Source organism: Gouania willdenowi, chromosome 12 (assembly GCF_900634775.1).
Source record: "Gouania willdenowi chromosome 12, fGouWil2.1, whole genome shotgun sequence".
In the NCBI taxonomy this organism is placed as follows: Eukaryota; Metazoa; Chordata; class Actinopteri; order Blenniiformes; family Gobiesocidae; genus Gouania; species Gouania willdenowi.
This window is the reverse complement of record NC_041055.1, coordinates 21,917,934-21,940,286: the sequence shown is the minus strand read 5'-3', so window position 1 is coordinate 21,940,286 and position 22,353 is coordinate 21,917,934. Positions and strand designations below refer to the sequence as shown.

At 37.1% G+C, this 22,353-nt stretch overlaps 1 protein-coding gene across 1 annotated transcript in view; it reads right to left on the bottom strand.

Moving 5' to 3' along the window:
• The window catches only part of bmpr1bb (bone morphogenetic protein receptor, type IBb), an 81,210-nt gene that overhangs the window by 21,876 nt on the left and 36,981 nt on the right, over nt 1-22,353 (bottom strand). The window contains exon 3 of the mRNA XM_028462135.1: nt 4,764-5,009. Within this exon, the coding sequence (XP_028317936.1) occupies nt 4,764-4,854 (91 nt within the window). The 5' untranslated portion in view covers nt 4,855-5,009. The remainder of the gene's footprint in view (nt 1-4,763; nt 5,010-22,353) is intronic.

The window sequence follows — 22,353 nt, the reverse complement described above, 5'->3', positions numbered from 1 at the left end:
CATGTATTGATTGAATAAACTGTGACACGAAAGCATCCCCGGCTTCTTATTCAGCTGTAGTGAGGAGGTATGTTATAAACAAGGTGAGCGATTATGATTGGCTAAGGCGGCGTCATGTTTCATGCTAGCCAATCAGAACCAGTGTTTTTACACACACGCACACACACAAACTACAGATTTGACGAAGCAGCAGAGATGGCGAGCGTGGAGCAGTCTGCTGAAAAGTTGTCATTTTTAAGGTGGCGATACAAACACTACTTTATTTACAATTTATTTATTTTATAACTAGATTTATATTTGAGAAAAGCTAAAGTATAGAATACAGTTGTTTAAGATTGTTTTGTGTGTGTGTGTGGTGTAACAATTAGAAAAATAATAATTAAAACATTTTAAAAACACACTTTTAATCGGTAGTTTCATTAATCTAAATGATTCGACATTTCAGGGGACCCAGTTTGAATTCCAGGCGACCCCACATTGGGTTACGACCCCAAGGTTGAAAAACACTGCATTACATTCTTATGTTTTTGACGTGTGCAGGAGTAGGGGGTACATGCCTTCATGTTAAATGTCTGAAGTGAAAAGTTTGGGAACTACTGCTCTAGATCAACCAATCATCATTCCTCTGTACCTGCTGCTCATGGTCACCTGCTACTAGAGCCAATACAACTCTCCAGAGGTATTCATTCTGTCCCATTTCTATCTGTATTGTTTCATTTTATCCACCCACGCTTCCCATCAGTGCATCCCACTGATAATCTCTCTGTTGATGTGGTCAGGACTTACAGGAAAAAGCCAAAACCCACTGCCAGGCTTCATTACTGACATTCAGACACAACAGCCCCACACCACCACTGTCACATTACCCGATGGCCAAAAATATGTGAGGCTACCCATGCTAGCTCAAGGTCGATCCAAGCATCTGTGTATTGTATCTATTCAACAGCCCGATACACGTGAATGTAGCTTAGATGGAACTTATGTGAATCAAAGGTTTATTAAAGAACTTGAGAGTTTGTACAAAAGCAACATCCAAACGGAATCTAGAGTTTAACCCCCGAAAGTGTTCCAGTTCTCTTTATTCAGCCCATTGGCATGCGCATGCTGGTTGAACTGCTGGAGCAACACATCTGCCCCGGGGATCGAATTCAGTGTAGGTGAACCATATTTACATCCTGTCAGGAAGCAGCGCAGAGAGGGACGAAGTAGAAGAAGTAGAAGTAGAAGTAGAAGAAGAAGTAGAAGAAGTAGAAGTAGAAGTAGAAGAAGTAGAAGTAGAAGAAGTAGAAGTAGAAGAAGTAGAAGTAGAAGAAGTAGAAGTAGAAGTAGAAGAAGTAGAAGTAGAAGAAGTAGAAGTAGAAGAAGTAGAAGAAGTAGAAGTAGAAGAAGTAGAAGTAGAAGAAGTAGAAGAAGTAGAAGAAGTAGAAGTAGAAGAACTAGAAGAAGTAGAAGTAGAAGAAGTAGAAGAAGTAGAAGTAGAAGAAGAAGAAGAAGAAGAAGAAGAAGAAGAAGAAGAAGAAGAAGAAGAAGAAGAAGAAGAAGAAGAAGAAGAAGCCAGAATTGTTCCAACGACCGTCCGCTGCCGTTTTGTTATGCTGCACTTTGACCTCGCTCCACAAAAACTTAGCAGCACACACAATCATCAGAGGACAATACCACTTTGCAGGATTTACTTTCCCCTGATATGTTGACTTATTTCTACAGTAAAAAAAACAATAAAAAAAAACGTCTGCACTCCAACCAAAACCTATATAAGCATCTTTCTGATACAATGACTTTAGAGTGAATTTTTCTTTCATTGTTGCATTCAGGTGCGTCTCACCCACGGGAGATGTGACACCCGCACTTTCATAAAAACAAAAAAAATCCCCCTCACTTTTTACAGTTGAATTAATTGTTGAAAAAGTATTGGTTTAGTCAGATTGATTGAATGGTGATCAAGCCAATCACAGCCAGTCATTTGACGAAGTCGCCTTTCCGAGAAGGTAAACAAAGAGTTAACAGTGATGAGTAAAGTGTAAGTAAAAGTGAGTCCAAAAAGTAGCAAGAAAAGAGTCAAAAGTGACATAAATGGGCCAAAAGCAATCAGGAGTGGCAAAAGCATTGACAAAAAAAAGAGGAGACAGGTGGTATGTAATGGCAAAGGGTATTTTAAATGAACAAAATGTGGCAAAAAATAGCAAAAAAAGGGCAAAAATGTGGAACAAAAAGAGGCAAATTGTAGGGAAAAAAAAGGGAAACAAGTGTTATTTATTGGCCAAAAGGTAGCTTATTTGGATGAAAAGTGGCTAAAAAAAAAAGGGGTTAAAGAATCGACAAAAATTGGATACAAGTGTCAAAAAGAACTTGCAAAAACTGACAAAAAATAGGAAAAAGGGCCATTTATTGGCAAAAGGAGCTAAAATGTGAAAAAAAAAAAAAAGTGTCAAATTTTTTTGGAAAACAGGCAAAAATGGACAAAGGAAGTTGCAAAATGGCCAAAGAAAAGGCAAAAGGGGTTTGAAAGTTTTCTGGAGGAATAATAATTAAAAATAAGAAATAAAGAGCCATATGTTGAGTATCACATCATGGTTTTAGTAAATTAATTTAATAAACTAAATGGGTTGCCCCACCATTAGAACAGCCTCACCTGCTCCACCCCTGTCTGCATTTGTCATCAAACAGCCTTAGTGCTTTTCTATTTAAAATACTATTACTTCATCGATGGACTGCATTTGTTCTGAATCACTGAGTCTAAGAGTCTCACCACCAGTCGACAGAAACAGGTGGTAAACTGTTTGTGGCACCTCCCACATGTTAAACTCATTTGTGTGACCTTCAAAAGGAACAGATCGGAAAGGCAACAGAAAAGATAAGTGGTGTCTGGAGTATTGATTATGTGAAAACCATGTGAGCAAAGAAGGCCACATTGAGGCATCCCGACCCACCGCACACGCTTTTCAAGGTCACTTCATCTCATCTGCGATCAGCACAGATTTCATCCCGAGCTGCGTGAATTTGAAATATGTGAATAATATCATGTAAATAACTGATTATTTTTACTTTCCTGTCTGTGTGCGTTAAACTCTTAGCTCAGGCTGTGCTGAGAAAGGTAAAGAAGAAGCAGTTGAGATATTTCATGCCCAACTGTGAAAGTCACACAGTCAGCACAGGAATTTAGAGCACTTTTTTCAGTTTTACACACAACTTTTTTGAATAATAAATGCAGTGAAAATGTCACTGTTCTGTTTTAAAGCACAAAGCTAATTATTATTATTTTTTCATATCTGACTCTTATTTGTTTTCTCCTACAACAAAGATGATTTGGAATAAAACAGAATTAGAGATTAGATTACTCGAAAATAAGGGTGTAAGAAAGATTTTTTTTGGTAATATCGCGATATTTCACCGTGTGATTATCATATCGATCCAGAGAAGTTCCAAATTGATTTTATTAATCATGTTTATTGCGTTAATATGCATTGCATGTAAACACTTGGTCACTAGTTGTCAGTGAACCACATAAGCTTTTGTTAAACTACATCACTCCTCAGTGCATTTTAGTTCAGAAGTTGATTCCACTTTATTTTCATAAAACATACTGGGCACTTTTATAGATGCATGTGGTTATTTTTAAAAATAAATAAATACATAAGCACATGACAGAATCAGAATCTGTTGTAAAAGCAAAAGTTTAACTTTTTTTTAATAAAATCTAATTTGACAGTTTGATAAACATACCACTCGCTTTTTATATTGGTACTTGAATTACAGTTAATTACCATACTTACAACTTATAATACAATATATTTCATACCATTTTGTACTTGTAAAGATGAAATTTGTAATTATTAACATCGCAATATACCGTGATATATATCGGGATATATCGTATTGTGACGTGCAAATCGTGTATTGTATCGTCAGATACTTGGCAATGCACACCCCTACTCTAAAAGAATCACCCAGGTAGACAGACTAAGGCAAACTTTGAGGAAACGCTTTACCCTTTCTTACAGGATAATCCAGTCACATCTGTGTCATATGCTATATGTTTGTGTGTGTGCGTGTGTGTATTTATAGCTTAACCCAGAAGTGTTCACCCATCAGGTGCAACTCTTCAGTCAGGCTGCAAAGTCAGAAAATGTAGCGAATGTGGTTTAACTTTGAGTCAAACGAACATCAGAAATGTGGAAATCCAAAATGTCCTCACATTAATAACTATCGACATCCAAAAAAAATACATATGCATTCCTAAAATACCTAATGAATACATTTCTTCTTTAAGCCTTTTAACAGAAAACCAAACTTTGTCTGATAAAAACAGTTGTATGTGACTAGCTGAACAAACTTTACATCATATCCACATCTATAGTCTTAAAACAAACTTAAACAAGTGTCTCTTTTTTGGTGCAGAAAGTTTGTCCTAACAACTATGAGGTACTGTGACCCATTTGGCATTTGTCATAAAAAGACAACTGGCTGTCCATCTTCAAACAAGTGAAGACTTTAACACAGAGGGCAGATGAATGCATGCATATAATAAACGATAAATGCATGTACATAATAAATGATAAATGCATGTACATAATAAATGATAAATGCATGTCTGTTCTTATTACAGTCCCTGTGGAGATTATAATAGCTTGTGGACATCATTCATTTAAGAGTGTAATACAATCGACCCAAAGCGGCTTCAGTCACAGATAAAAGATATTCCCTTCTTACATTCTACACCAGCTTCGACAACGAAACAAGCTTCATATTAAGATGAATTCACTCACCATCAGATCCATGAGTTATTGATGCAAATCCAGTCATCAGCAGAACGGCCTGCCAAGCCCACTCCTGTGGTCGCCGCATCTCCATCATCATCACGCTAACTTCCTCCAAAGGTGCCGCCTGCACAGCAGCAGAGGTGTGAGCGTGTGCAGCCTAGCCACAGTCTGTCCTCCTGCCTGCGCTGTGACCGACTGCCACTCTTTGCACTCTTAAGAACTTCCCACAGTCGCCTCCTACACACAGACGGCCTGGGGGAAACAGACATGGACAGAGGAAAAAAGAGGGGGGTGACAAAAGAGTGGGTGGAGGGTGGTATCGTAGCTGCTATTTGTCCAGCCCTCTCTCTCTGTGTGCCCACTCCACTACAGAGAGAACAGCTGAGGATTTCCCCCACATGTCCTCACACAGGTTGGAACACACACATAGTCTGTGGTGTCTCCCATCAGTCGGACACAGAAAGGAAAACACAAAAGGTGTCAGAAGGTGAAGTGAGGCTAAGGCAAAACCCACAGCATGCCAAAAGAGACACACAACCCACTCAGGTATTATAAACACACATACTAGGCCAGATCACTATCAAGAACCTGGAGTAACAGTGAGAAGATGGGGCTGGGCGATTCTGCCTTAAGAAAAAACCTCAGATTTTTTCTTTTTTTAAATTTGAGCTCCGATTCGATTTTGAATTTTTTTTAATGCACTTAAAAATGACTGCAGACATCAGATATATTGTCAAGAGTGCAACTTTATTGCTGTGATTGTCCACAAGAGTTAAAATGCATAGAACAATCCCAAAATAAAAAGTAAATGAGGCTCTGTCATTCAACTACTTCAAGCTTTAACCCAGGTTTAGGCAAAAGTGCAACAGCGCCTTCACAGTAGCTTAAATTTACTGATTAAGAAATCAGATAACTACATATTCTGTAACATATAACATTACAATTAAAAAAATAATAAACTTAAGCATCTCAGCATAGTGCAAATAAAAAATTGAACATGCCTGTGGCACACATATAGCCTACTAAAAGGGTAAAGACATGTAAACAAAGAGGGGACTGGCTCACATCCGAACGCGAAAAAGTCCGAAAAAACTGTGGTGGAAATTTTTTTTAAAACATTAAAAAAATAAATTTTTAAAACAAAATAAAAATCTTTTCTATTCTACATATTTGATTAAATCGATTTTTTTCCCAGCCCTATAAGAAGGTAAACTCTAACAAGGCCTAGTTTTGCAACATTAGTTCATCTGGAAAACAAAACCTATAAGAAAATATTAAATTCAACTTTATTTATATAGCGCTATTTACAACACACTCATCTCAAAGCGCTGAACAAAATATAGAGTCCATAGTAAGAAAGAAAAAACCCAATAAGATCCACATGAACAAGCGTTTTGCGACAGTGGGAAGAAAAAACTCCCTATGATGTGTGCATGCATTCAGCTTCACATACTAAACCTCCTCCCTCCTTCTTTCTTTGAGTCCTATAATTGAACTGAAATATGAAAGTTTTGAAGTTTCGCCAATGATAAGAGATACGTAGTTTTTGATTTTCCAAACTGATCCAGAGTCTGTATATTGATCTGGTCCGAAATGTAATGGAATCTTCGAAGGAATTGTTTCTCAAATGGGGGTACGCGATGGCACTACAGGGTGCACTTGAGAGAAAGATTAACAAATGAAATCATTAAAAATATGAAGTTTCATGAAGTTTTTTTTAGTTTAAAAATGATATTCATAATAGTAATGATCTTGATTAAAATATAAACTGAAAATAGTAGACAGTTTTGAGACAGAGAGGGCACATGGGATTCAGAAATAAAAGAAAGGGTACTGGAGCCAAAAAAGTTCAAGAACCATTGGCCGAAGGTCTATCCTTGGTTAAAATTTTTTCGATAAACATTAAGTATTTTTGGTGTAAATCTTGCAAACAGACAAACAAACAAATAAATAAATAAGCTTGGCGGAGGTAATGATTACAAAAAACTGAAAGCACTGTCCAATATGTCTGTCATCTAATGAGTTATATATTATATATTGATAAATCGAGTACACATTCTACATTCAATCACTATCAAATATCGAAGCTTTACAGTGTATTGTTGTGAGTGTACCTGGTTCAATGCTGGGCTATTGTTAACCAACAGGCAGATGAAGTTGCTGGACCCAGAGAAAAAAATATTATGCTAAATAAAATGGTGAAACTTTCAAACATAAAGATGATATCATAAACCTCAACAAAAAAAAACCTAAAGCGACTGCTATAGAGGCTGGTGGCGAGTCAATAGAAACAGGCATTAATATGCATAAGTCTAGTTAAAGAAACTTATAATAACCAGGGTAAATCATGTTCACTTTCTCATGTGAGCTTGTTTGTGTGTTTGTGTGTGTGTGTGTGTGTGTGTGTGTGTGTGTGTGCGTGTGTGTGTGTGTGAAAGAGGTCCAAGCACAACCGCTTGCAGAGCTACAGCGGGGATAAGGACATCACACGTCAGGTGATTAGAGCTCACACCTCCAGGCACCACCACAACTTTAAAAAGTCATGCTAATCCAGCACGCACACACACACACGCACGCACGCACACGCACGCACGCACACACACACGACCCTCAAACCTACAACGGCACAAGAGAAAATGTCAAAAACAATAAGGGCACATTCCACTGGTGAAAGATTTGCGTGTATTACTGGTTAAGAGGATCAATAAGGCTGTTAGACAGATTTGGTTCACTCTAATCTAGCACCTAAACAAAGTGTGAATACTCAAAGCGGAGGAATTTTACAATCACATACGAGGTCTTAAAGCAGGAGAAGGATTGGTTGAACTTAGAGCAGGGTTAATTTTCCCAAATGGTTAAAAAGGAGGCGAACAAAAGCTACAAATGTGCCTAAAGAGTGTTGCAGAAAATAAACAAAACAAAAAACAACAGCACCCAAATGGTCTTTCCCACCCCACACCTGTCCCTTCTCTTAAAAGTCTGACCGGGTGGGACTAGCAGCTTCCAGAAGCCACTTTTGATCTCTGCCCAGTTGCTGTCAGTTCTGATTTGTGCAAAACTGTGCATTACATGAGATAAATCAGCCCATTCTGGAGCATGGGTGCATTGGGGGCAATGTGAATGGGTCAGTGCACCTCACACATCCTTCTGTGCTGCATCAAATGTGCTCAGCCCCTCCAGACTCTCAGACAGCCTACTCAACCCTAAGGCTGAGAATGGGGGTCCAGCTCTGTAGGTGGGAGTCATTCAACCACAGAAACAGGAAGGTAAAGGCCAGACTCGTTACAAGTTTATATTCATGTTAACTCATACAGTACCTTTTCTTTTCATTCTCGCCATCTTGTAGATAGAAATAAAACTGTACAGTAATTGTTTTTAAAAATTCAAAATTCTTTGACAAGTAAATTAGGGTGGTTCAAAAAATTAATTACCACCAAATTTTGCCAGATGTTTTTTTGCATTGTTCCAACTGATGTTGTAAGGATCTGTTCCAAAAATGTAGTCAGTCGCTGCACATTTAGGGGTGGCATACTTTTTCCCAATGTGGACATTTTTCTATTATTAGGAATAGCGTTTGAACTGTTCAAATGATCTTACTCATTTAGTATAAATACAGGGAGAAACTATTAATGACCATACTTACCTTTATATTGATAAAAGTTTCTGATATTTGAGAAAGTTAGGCATTATTTGTTTGAGCAATACAAATTGTGAAAAAGGCTGCCACCTTTTTACGGTCGTTATATTGGCTCAATTATTGGTACAGATGTTGAAAATATCAATAGGAACAAAGCAAAATGTGGCCTGACAAAATTTTTAAAACTTATTTTTATACCATTATATTATGAACCACCCTAAAGTACATTTACATTCTTCTCATTCTATTTTCTAGCTTTATAAGAAGAAAAAAAATCCCCCAAATTTATATTACCAGCTTTTAAGGAAGCAAAGAGGCAAATCCTTATCTTCTGCTGTTTTATTTACTTCAACTTTGTGGGAATGCAGTGGTTGGTTGTGATGAACATGAGTCAGTTTTTTCCAACATTACCTTCACAGGCCAAATGCTGTGTTTAAAAATGCCCAAAAGGTTGTGGTGGTACTTCCTACATGTGGCGCTGTGATGTTTTAACACGCAAAGCATCCATTACAGCTTGCGCAAACTACAAAGAACTACAAGTGAATTACTTGTTTTGTGTGTATGGGTTTTACAGTGTTATTTCTGGTGTGAATGAAGAATTGCCAACATTGTTTCCCTCACCAAAAAAAGAAAACAAGTCAAATCCCACTTTCCAAATGCACTTTTTAAAAAGTCAAATAAGACAAAATCTTATTTTATATTTTCAATTATGATCAATTGATTCAGTAGTGTGTATTTAAGATCATTGTTTTCAACTTCGGATGGGTTTGTCATATTTACATCAATATTTATGTTTTATGTATCACTAATAAACCAGACACATTCATTCAAAAAAACACCCTAAATATATTTTCCTGAACTATTTCATTTGATGGGACATATCTAACAGGAAGCAGATATTTTCAAGTCATCTGGTGCGAGTAAAAAGTGTTGTCGGTTGATGTCCAAATGGCTGTTTAATTAGTATAAGAAATATCTAGTAGCTGTGATGCAATAAGTGTGAATGGTTATCTGTCCTAGCCAGAGTGGTAATGCTTTTGAGGACAGTGGGTCACCATATTCTAGTGATTCTCAGGAGGAAAATGCCACCAAAGATGTTCATAATGGTAGATAAAAATCTGCAGCCCAATGTGGGCAGTGTTTCGTCATGGCAACCGACATGTCCTATTGTGGTAAATAGTGATTCAAATCGGCAAGGATTCATTCACTGAAAGGATGATCCAAAGACCAGCACCCGACAGTGACCAGACAAACAGGTGAGTTCTTGTTCTCCATCGAGAATCAGGTAGGTCAAGAACACGCTGAATAACTATTATAACTTCAGATCAAATACTGCTAATCAGACAAAGCAATTACAATGCCGTCACTAGCAGGAGACTAGATGTTGAGGAGAAGTTACTTTGTGCCTGTAGAACCATGACAAGGACTTAGGACTAGGGATGTAACGATTCACTCAACTCCCGATACGATTCGATTCACGATACTGGGTTCACGATACGATTCTCACAATTTATTTTACAAAATGGGACTGTATATAAATGACTGAAAAATATTCCTTTATTTTTTTTGGGAAAATACTATACTATTTTTCATTGTCAAAAGAATCCCTTGATAAACTATTCAAAACAATGCAATTTAACTAAAAATAAATCTTGAATGAAATAAATAAAGGAATAATACAAATGAAGAAGAAGCTTATTATTTAAATTCTGGTTCTATAGTAAACAATACAAAACTGCATAATAGTTATTTTTCTTTTTAGAAGTGCAACTGAAAAATGTATTTTGTGCTTTAACAGTCATTTTACTGTATTTAGGTCAGATATTTGTTTGAACCAGCAGAGGGCGCTGGTAACCCAGTGGTCGGTTGGCATGCAGATATTTTGCAGTGAAGAAGAGATGCTATGCTAGCAGACAGAGCTAATAGAAAAACGTGACTTTTACAGATATTCACGTAATATTACAGATATTCTTTCGGTGCTAAAGGGGTAAGGAATCATTTATGAATATGTTTAAGAGTAGAAGGCGGCCAGAAAGAAAGTATTAGCAGATATCGCTCGCCGCCAACACTTCTGGGCAGCTGGTTAAAAAAAGTACTGCGATTCAATTTTCACAGCATCGATGTGAATTGTTATACCTATGAATCGATTTTTAACTGCCTTACGATTAATCGTTACATCCCTACTTAGGACTAACATTAACTGGCTGAAACAAAAGAATACACAATCTTTTTACAGAGCTTGCGATTAAAGTTCACTACAGGTAGCCTACCCTTTAAGTCTGGCTGTCTGCGCATTTCCAAGAGTAATGGAAATGCAGCTAAACTATAAATAGCGCAATAAAACCTGGTAATGGAAAGACCTGAATTTAAAAAAAAAAAAACTCAAATATTGCTTAAAAAGTTTTTACGCTTTCATAACAAGGTTTTTCAGTCATTTCAATATTGAAATGTAACGTAAAAGCGCCATAGAAACACTTTTTCAGCAATTACACATCACAGGACGAGACCCACCAGGTCACATGACCACCTATCTCCGAGAAAACATGGTACGGTATGTGTAAACGAGGAGGCCAATTTATTTCTTAGCATTATTACTTAGCATAATTACTGCCACGATAGACAGGAAACAACAAAAGAATGTGGAGTGTTATAAGGAGGTTTGGAGGGTCCATCTCTCTGAAGCAAAGTCTTACGGGATGAGATTTCACAAGAGTTATGAGGCTCACGCCCAAACAACCTTCAATGCAAACACGTTCAAATCGCAATTATACTTTGTCGACATTTAGAAAAATAGTTTTCATTTTGGGAAAAACTATAATGTAAACACAGCTTATGTTAGTTCCACCTTCATTGCTTTGGAAAAAAACATTGTTGAAGGATCTCTAGTCTTTGTTCTTAATGTTCTGCTTTCCTAACATCAAATTCAAACTGTTTGTGTAATGTGGGAGGAGGATTAGAACTACCAAAGAAAATCTATCTCGTGAAACAGATACCAGACAAAAATGCTAGCACTAGCATATATTCCTGTGAAAATTAGTCACATTCTTAATTTCAGAGAAGAGCTTTAAAGAATCAAACATAAACATCATCCCACAGCAGGAGGAATAGTATGGATGACTGCGAAAAATCTACACTAACGTGAAACTAAAAGGCATGGCAGAACACAGATGTTGACGGTGAACCAATGCGTTTTATGAACTGTGTTTCAGCAGAGCCACTATTGGCCCACAGCTCTGTGAAATTAGGAGGATTTTCAGCAGTTCAGTCTTTAAACTGCCGCCATAGAATCATGGAAAACAGTTTATTACACGGGCAACGCAGCTGTCTACTTCAAACAGTCAGGGTTCAAGAGTCAAAAGAGCGTAACACTGACTTCATCAACCAAGTGATGCTACGAACGGTCACAAACTAAGAAATATTGTTTACATCTGTGTTAGGTTTAGCAGCAAATTTCTCGTTTTTGACAAAGGAATCTTCTTGGGCTCAGTTTTAGTTTAGTCATCAGTAGAGGTGTAAAGCGTACTAATATATACTACTCAAGTAGAAGTACTGTTACTTGCTTGAAATTGTACTCAAGAACAAGTAAGTCATACATAAAATACTCAAGTACAAGTAAAAAGTAGCTCAACTAAAGAGTACTCAAAGTAAAAGTTAATAGTTACTTTCACCCCCCACATTAATTATTGGTAATATATCTTGCCATGATTCCGTTGCATACAGTAAACATGTCATGTACAAACCTCAAAAGGGAGTGACCAAATCTTGCTCAATTTGTCTCAAAATCTCAGTTTGTCCAATAAAATAACACCAATGAATTCAACTCAAAATGATAAACTAAAGCTGAGTTCACACGGAACGCGACTTGAGTGACTGAAGCGACAATAAATGACGCAACCTCAAGTTATCTCCCCTCAAGCGACTTGACTTGGTAAATTTGAGCGACTCGTCAAGCACGACCAAGTCGCTCAAAGTTGAGAAATTTGAACTTTTTAAGAGATAACTCCCCCGGCCGTCACTGTCTGTAGAGCCGAGGCAGCAGCCCCTCCCACCCGTTAGAGTGAGACGGCTATTGCGGAGGTCTGCAGCCAGGACCTCTTGAATTTACCAGGGCAAAATATAAGCGGTTAACTTCTTGAATAAGCCAACATTCTACGTGAACTTGTTCTTTAGTAGCTCAGTAAGTTGATCATTTAAACCGTAAAAGCGGCGCCGTCTATGACACGGTCGGACAAGAAGTGATCAACCCTCTCTCTCCCATCAGCGGCAGACACACACATTGTTCCTTGGCCATCACGTCACTGGAGAGATGAAGTGATGGAGTGACCAAAAAGCACCACTATGTTCAAGCGACTCATCACGGGCGACTGAAGTGACTGCAGTCGCTACAGTCTCGTTCGGTGTGAATGCACCTTTACAAGTGTTTATGTGTCTCGTGAGCTACGGTTTCAACCATTTATTGAAGCTCGCCGTTCTCACCGGGTAAGTAAGCTTGTATGAGTGATGCCGACGCCAACTTGTAAACAGAGCTGTGCACATGGAAAACTGGGTTCGTGCAAGCTTTATCGAACTCGTTTAATAGGCGTTCCCTCTTGGTAGCAAGTAGAGTGTTGCGCATGTGCATTTTTTCAAAAAGTGGAGTGGGCGTTTCTTTTAGAAACTTCGAAAAAATCCTCCTCTATACCTTTAAGTAGAAGTAAAATGACTGATTAACTTGAGTACTTGTAATCCATTACTTTCACCTCTGGTCATCAGTGGGAAAGCTCAACAGCAAGAAGACTGCACTATCGGGGTCATTTCTGTGTAAAGTTTGCATATTCTCCCATGACAGTGTGGGCTTTCCTCAGGCTAATCTGGTTTATTAAAACATGTGGGAGCAGTTTAACCTTCAGATGTTAAATCATTTGTGTAAATTTGCATGTTCTCAATCCAGCATTGAATCTAAATTAATCAACACAGAATAATTTTATGAATCTTTCATGATCTCTTTTTGAATTTACCTTAACCTGCCTGATTTTGTTCACTGGCAGCACTGTGATGTAGTTGTTACCACTTCTGCCTCACAGCAAGAAGAACCGGCATTGCCTGGTCCGCTTTCCATGTCACCATACATTTGTCCTGTTTTGCCATTTAATAAAGCAACAGAGCTTTTAGTTACAGTTTTATTTTATTTTTTACTTTTCTGAGACATTTAATGAGTAAAAACTAATTTCATTACAATGAGTAATAAAGTGTGTGTGCACAAGGAAGCATATTTGCCTTTCCTTTATTTAAAAAAAAAAAAAAAAAACATCTTAAATAATGTTAATCAAAGCTTGAAGTCGATAAGGAATTGATGGGAACTCTTCTTGTTGACGGCAGCCTATGCATTTGTCAAAATATAGACAACAGCAGACAATGTCGATATGCACTACCATTGTTTGCCTACACACAATATACACACAGACATTCTGTGGGATCCATGCAGATCTCCAGCAGTGCCTCAGCCCTCAAGTCAAAGAAGTCCTGATTAATATTCAAGATTCCCACAGCAGTGAAGCCAAATCACTCTGTTGTGATTGACGCTTTGAAGTCCCACGGAAAGCTGAGTGGGAAGAAAAACACATTCATAAAAAGAAAAGGCTGTCACAGCGAGAGTCTCACCCAGTCTGTCACGCCACGTCTGGATTTGTCCGTCTCTTTCTTCAAGACATGACAATGTGATATGTGGGAGTTAAAGTCACCTCGGTTTGATAGTTTCTTTCTCTTTAGGCTTCTGCCTATGTTTTCCATGAAAAAAAACTTTCCATTGAGTGTGTATAGATCAGGGGTGTAAAACTTATTACCAAATACAGACAAGTCTGAGCTTAAGTGGGCAACAGGTTTTAGGTTGGAAAAAAAGCAAAGTCAATATTAATTATTCCCTTGGTTTGCACTACGCATAAATGATATATATATCATAAAATATGTGAGTATATCAGTCCCGGCAGGATCTTCACTTAAATGTACCTGATTTAGGGTGTTTGGGGAAATTCCGTGGCATAATTTCAGGAAAATATGGAAGATTTTGAAAAAACTGGGAGTTCTTTGAACAATTTGAGATTAAAAATGACTGCCGTTATGTTATATAAGAACTGGAATTGTAATTGAATTTTTTGTATTTGGAGAGGCTGAGAAATCTATAATTTATTTATAGATTTCCTGTTTTTTTTCTGTCATTTTTACTATACTGAATGGGCTGAATTTCGGATTTGGCCCCCGGGCCTTGAGTTTGACACATGTGGTATAAATGTTTGATTCTCAGGACTGAATGTGCATGAACTGGCTTCCGCAGAGAACACGATGTATTCAGACATGGAAATTTAAAGCATTGTCATGTTTTATTATGCTGGATGTGTAGGTCATAATTAGGTTTGTTACTGTTCCTCTGAAGTACTCATACTAGATTGTAAATGTCAAATACTTCAGTGAAACTCATAAACATGTCACGTCATAGTGCTTCTAGATAGTCGGGTTAATTTGGTTCAGAGACGGCACGCAAAGAAACTTTTACAAAATAAGTCAGTAGTTTAAAAAAAAATGCTTGCAGCTTTAATAAATGCTTACAATTATAGTTGTGGTTGCATTTCTGTTGAAATTATGTTGCAGGGTATTTCCATCCATCGTCTGATTGTGCTGTTTCACTCTGATTCAGGTCTGCAGCTGCATCACAATGACATTCAAAAGCTGTAATTTCAGGTCAGCACAAACAACTGATCAGATTACCTTATAAAAGATCGACTTTTCAAGGATGTAGCTCTTGAACTGAAACCTTATCAAATACCTCAGGAGGAAAAAATGTTGTAATCTCCGTATATTTGATCGCTTTGGCTAAAGCCAACTGGGATTAAGCTGTGATTACAACAATGAACAAGTTCCTTTCGATAAACCAGCTGGTGACTGCACCTGAAACACACCTGCGACTCACATTTCAAGCTCGGAGACAAAGTTTTACTAAAGAATTCCTTTTATTAAATACTTCCACCAATTTACTTGTTTAAGTGTCCCTAGAAGCAGCCCAACTTTTGGTTCCATGCACGCTATAAGGGATTGAAGCACAATCTAATTCTCTCGCCTAATTTATAGTCGCTGAGGTGTCTATGGCAACAACTCCTTCCAGGAACAGCAAAACAACATTCTTTCCTTCTGCGTCTCTCACCCACGTCTCTCTGCCAGTGAAGGTCAGTAGGCCAGCAATTGTTAGAGCTCTACAGGACAAGTCTCATTGTTTACATCAACTGACCTTGCTACCAAAGAACTGAGGTTAATTCTCTCACAGATCCTGAGTTTTTCTGATTAAACATCAGAGGATGTTCTCCCCAGGTCTCTGATGTCTTTCCCGTGTCCTCTCTGTCTCGTCCCAGCCCAACAGGCACAACAGCTTATGTAAGATGTGGGAAGAACCAACAATGTCTAAATATTTCAGGCAGACATAACCTCCCATAGCAGGCCTATGTATTGTTTGAGATAATTACTAATGTCACAATTGTATTTCTATTGTAGTTTGCGTGCAACGTCCTGATATTTCTCCACTTTCTACTCTTCAGTAAGAAAGGCTGGAACCTTAAAACAAACAGATATATTTGGAAAATGTTGACTAGGCAACTTTAGCCTGAAAATGTCACCGAAGCTGTTTTTGAAATCGCATACTAACATACTACTCATACTACTCATACTACTCTTAGCTCAAAAACATTCATCATGTCTTATTTACTACTGTAGACGTACTTTTTTCAGACATTAAGTGTAGGAGTAGATGTTCTTTACCTTTTTTCTTCTTTACAGTTTCGGCGATGTCTCTCGCCTTCCTCAGAAGCGTCTTACTGACAGCGTGTGACGTGTCAGCCGGCAGATTTTTGACAGCCGGCACGTGCGTCAAAAATCTACTGGCTGACAGGTCACACGCTGTCGGTAAGACGCTTCTGAGGAAGGCGAGAGACATCGCCGAAACTGTAAAGAAGAAAAAAGGTAAAGAACATCTACTCCTACACTTAATGTCTGAAAAAAGTACGTCTGCAGTCATACTACTCATACTAAATTTGACGTCAAAATTAGTACAGTATTGTAATGCGTTCATATTAGATAGTATGAAAAGATTGAGTAGACGAGAAATACTCGGATGTACAGTATACTATATGGGGACATTTTTTAAGTATGCACAGTGGGCACACGAGTCATACCACCCCGTGATGCATTGCAAGCGTAATGTAAAATCGTCCTGGGACCGGTGTCACATACGAGATTATAACCCTAACACTAACATAATCCAATAAACAAATAAAACACGTGTCCGTTCACTTTGAAAACAAAAATAAACAAAAATTAATTATCTTTTTTTTTTTTTAGCAAAAATGTATTTTCCGGAAGTGCGCATGTGCACGCATGCGCATATACAATTAAAAAACAAGTGATGAAATGTGATCAAGATAATGCTAAATTCATATCACCCTTAACAAATACAAATATTTTCAGCAAACATTTTAGAAGTGAATCTGAATATGCTGTAAAGCAGTCGTACTGGGGATGGAAACAACAAAGGCAACAAGGGAAAATGTAAAGAGAAATTACCCTCATCATCCAACCAAATCCACCAGGAGCATTTAATGATGGGATCTATGCTCTCTCGCTCGCTCTCTCTCAGTGTGTGTGTGTGTGTGTGTGTGTGTGTGTGTGTGTGTGTGTGTGTGTGTGTGTGTGTGTGTCATAGCTAGTCATCCCTAATTAAGTGGTTTCTGTGAAAGTCAGACAAAGCAGGCAGCAGCTTCACACCTGCAAACACACCCATTTTATGCCCCGTCATGAAATTGTAACAATTTTCATTTATTGCTATATTTATATTTGAATGTTCATTTGTTTTGTGCATTAACCTCATCCCTGAAAAGCAACTGGGTGGCCTTTGTGGCTCTCGGACGTATTTTGGGGCAAAGGGCTCCGTTAGAGCCCAAAATGTAACAAGACCCGAATTGTTATACAAAAAATCAGTTATAAAACCCGAAATGTAATGAAAAAAAATGTAATAACAGCCAAAATGTTACAATGGATCAAGAATGTAACAAGATGCTGAGCCCAAAAGGCAATAACTTTTAGACGAAATGTAACAACTTCTTACATTTTGGGTTTGTTATTACCTTATGGGGCAGGCATTTTCTCCTAATAGTTTAATATTTTTATTTACATCATAGTGATTGAATGATTTATTAGGGAAAACATATTTTAACTGCACAATAATGTAATAATTACGCTATTAGGGCAACACGTTTTTACATTTTCAGGTTTTATTCCGGTACTTTTTTTTTTTGCATCTTGTTGCATTTTGGGTCGTTGTTACATATTTGGCTCTGACAGGCCTTGCTGCCTTGCTTTAGGAGCTAATAGTGAATGTAAACAGGGTAATGGTAGGCCATGTCGACCCAACACCCAATCCACAGCAACCCCGCGTGACATACTGTATTTTTAACACGTAATCCCATAATGATTAACTAGATTAGGCCCCACAACAGTAAACAAATAACCACCACTCAGCAGGAACATAACAACAGAATACTTTGGATGATTACATCTATTAATAGAAATTTACTGAAAGCCAAAGGAGGCTAAACTGCCCTAAAGAGAGATAACAGGTCAGTCACACAAATATGCTGATGAATATAGAAAGAGTTTCTTCTACCTCAAAACATACTGACGACAAAGTGTGTTTTGACCCTACCAGGGGGCTGTGTGTGTGTGTGTGTGTGTGTGTGTGTGTGTGTGTGTGTGTGTGTGTGTGTGTGTGTGTGTGTGTGTGTGTGTGTGTGTGTGTGTGTGTGTGTGTGTGTGTGTGTGTGTGTGTGTCAGGAGTTCATGCCCTCCTTCTTCTGTTCAGCCTGCAAAAACACAAAGATAGCCGAGTGTGAGGTTTGGTCCCTCCATTGGAAAGACTGATTGCCAGAGAGACGCTCCACCTGTCTCTTCCTCCTATTAGTCGTGCTCGTCATTAAAGCGCTAAATAACCAGCCGAGGGAGTCAAAAGGAGTGGGAAGACAGAAGAAGGGCTTGGAATGTCAGAGCAGCTTTCCGATGTGAGACAAATGCAAAGAGACACAACAGTTGAGCTCAGAACAATGCAGGGGCCGTTATGTGTGACGGGCAAGGCCATGAGACGTTACAGACATGAACCACTGATTTATTACAAAAGTTTATGGAAATATAGTAAATGGTCAAATATTGCAGAAACTGAAATTGAATGATGGAACACTTAATGTGGGGGGTGGGGCATACAGACAAAAATGCAATGACCATCTTTGCTTTCTTTTGTTGAGTCATAAAATGAGCAGTCTTGAAGAAAAAAATGAAAATGTAATTGGGATTATTTATTACCAATTTGATTTATGAGTCAAATAACGCAGCTTAGCCTTTCTAGTAATGCATTTTAATTTTCAAATTTTCAAATTTCAAAATAAATTTTGGTAACTATTTATTGGGGCATCTTTTGAAAATGAAATCTTAAATGTAATTTCCTTTATCAATTCAATAAAGTTACAAAATGAGCAGTCTTGAAGAAGAAAATGAAAATGCAGTTTGGATTATTTAAAAAAATGCAGCTATATTTGGAAAATGAAAAAACCTGTCTGTTAATCCATTTTACATTTATTTATAGTACAGATACTGTATGCTTTCACAGAAACTGTGGTAGTCTCGTGTGATTAATAAGGATACGTGTGAAAATTACAAAGTACAGCCAGTCAAAGAAATAGTAATTGTTATGGTAAATAATGTATTTTATCGATGTATGTATGATGTAAGTGGTTTGAAAAATTATTTTTGCTAGTTTTTCTGCCGTTTCTCAGGTTTCTCCTCATTTACATATGATCATATATTTCTCTGTTTTACTTGTAATGGACTTTTTAAAGAAATGTTGGTTCTCATGGGTCGTTTCGAGCTCATTCTTGAGTTCGAATAAAATTCTCTAAGTCAGCACACTTTAAGAACATCAATTATTGACATCCAACATTTCAATCAATTGTGATTTTTACCTAATCTTAGCACTAGGTTATATGAACCAAAAATCGTATTTCGATATTTTTTTGTTCAATTGCGATTAAAGTGTTAATCTCTCCCAGCACTAATTAATTGTGGAGTAGTAGTTGTAACATTGTTCTATAAAGCCATGATCTACAGCTCCATAAGTTCACCAGGGCCTATCTGGGAGCAGTTTGCATGTTTTCTTCATGCTTGCACAGGGGTTTTTGTGTAACACCTGTTCTGTCACAGTCCCTGGAGTTTCTAAATTGGCCGTTTGGGAATGCTTTCATTTAGTCATCTGTCTTAGAGTGTAAGACAGGAGTCATGTCCAGGATGTGCCTGATTTTAGCAATGAAGATAGAATAAAACAGACATGGGCAACTGGTAGCCCACGGTCTAATTCTTTGCAGCCCCCAAAAGTAAAAAGTAAAAACACAAAATAATTCCAAAAACACTCAAAATAACAGAAAAATGCACAAGAAGACTACAACAATATACAAAAGTAACACAATTAAACACAAAATGACTCTAAAAGCACATAAACAAGAAAAATAGACGTAATACGAGAAAAAATACAACTAAATGGGACAAAAAAAAACAGACAAAATGAAACTAAAAACACACCAGACAACAAATATACATACAAAAAGAGAAGGACTCGCAAAATGATAACAAAAACACAAAAAAACAACAACAGAAATATACAAATATGCAAAAAAAAAAATGTCAATAATATTGTTCAGATTGGTTAGATTCTAAATGCTGATGTGAATTCTCATAAAGTGGCCCTCAAATCAGACAATTTTTTTGTGGCCTTCAAAAGAAAAAAGTAAGAACACAAAATTATTCCATTAACACTCAAAATAACAGAAAAGTACACAAGATGACTACAACAATACACAAAAGTAACACAAAAATACACAAAATGTCTCTAAAAACACATAAACATGAAAAATGCAGAAAACGATACAAAAAACACACAAAATAAAATGTAAAAACACAAAAACAACAACAAAAATATACAAATTAAAAGAGACAATAATATTATTCATATTCAATTTTAAATGCTGATGTGAATTCTCATAATGTGTCCCTCGGATGATAAAAGTTGTCCATCCCTGGTATAAAAGGTTAATGATTTTGTCTCGAAGTGGTGTGACAGAGATGCTAATAGCATATAGTAGTAATAAAAATGAAAAAAAAAAAAAAATTAAATTTGTTTTTAGAATAACTTTTTTTTACCCTAGCAACACATCACATTAAAATAATAAATACAACTTTTGATCCAGGTGATGAGAAAAAAAATATTTGAGACTCAATATAATGCAAAACATTGTGAATAAATAAATAAGCTAGAGGTTGACCGACATGGGATTTTCAAAGGCCGATGACAATACTGATTTTTTTTAAAAATTCAGCCGATGGACAATATCTAAAGTCGATTTTGGAAGCCTATATACTTTTTTTTTTTAAAGCACATTAATTATGAGAGACAATTAAAACACGTCACTCATATGATATAAATGTTTATATTAGAAATTACATTAAATACACCAATAGAACACTTAACATTTATTGAACTTTAAATATACCCGTACACAACCAAGTAAAACAAAAAGTATAGGAAGGGTAAATAGCAGTAAAGCACAACAACAATATACAATGTGCAAATAGTCGGTTTAAACTAAATACCTGTTTTAGGTATAACCACTCACTCCTCTCTGTTCACAGCCACCACCATTATACCATATGCACAGCTACAACATCTCACTCTCACTTTAAAATAATCAACTCTTCCTCACCCTTTCCATTTCCTATATTCCGATATATCGGTCGACCTCCAAAATAAGCCTTCAGAAAGCCGGGAGTATCACAATTTTTAAACGCAATCTAAAAACCTATTTATTTAGTCTGGTTTTTATGCAGTGCTTTATGAATTTGATAATTTTTTCGGATTCTTAATTTATAATACTTTCATGCATAAGTTTCCCTTCTTTGCTTTTTTTTTTTTTTTTTATCTCTGACTCTTTCTTATTTTATCATCTTTTTAATTATTGTATTAAATTGATTCTGTGTGTATTAGTCTCTAAACCTTTTTTTTTTTTTTTATCATTTTTAAATTTTTTCAATGACATTAGCAAATTGCTGTAAAGCACTTTGATCTATAGTTCAATTTATAAGAAAGGTGCTATATAAATGAAGTTTGTTTGACTGATTGATTAAACCCACTAAATTTCAGTGTAAATGCTGTGTTGCATATTGTTGCAGATTACCCATATTTGAAAAATGTTGTGATTCATTTTAGATTAAATGATTTAGCCAAGGAGGAGTGTGAGGTGTTAAAGCAGGATTTCACCCATCTGCTAAAAACTGTGAGCTGTTTGCAGCCTAAAGTGTTCATCAGTGGCCCGATACCTCCAGTCCGCAAAGGAGATCTGAAATTCTCAAGGATTTACTCTCTGAATAATTTTTTGTCTTCGGCTTGTGCTGCCCTTTCATTAAATTTTATAGAAAATTTTCCTATTTTTTGGGAACGTCGTCATCTTTTTAGAGCAGATGGACTGTGTCCAAACAAGGCTGGAGTAAAACTTTTCACATCCAACTTATTTTACTTCTCCAGTCACACTGCTATCAGTCCTGATAAAGACAGAGGACAACATGTATCAAAACAACAAGGAAAAAACATGGAGTCGATGAGCTTCCAGCAAGAAATAAAAATCTCCAAAATGAAGTGGTCAACTCACCCCCCATATCTCAGGACCCACCTGCTTCACCCCAAAATTCACCTACTTTCACCTCATCCAGCTTCTCTCCTACCACTGCCTTCTTGGATTTAACTGCCGAGATGAACGAGCTGGTTCTGGCTGGCACAAGACTGACACCCCACCCTTTACCCCACCACGGTCCCATCTTATCTCCTCTAAAGAATCAATCAGCACCATC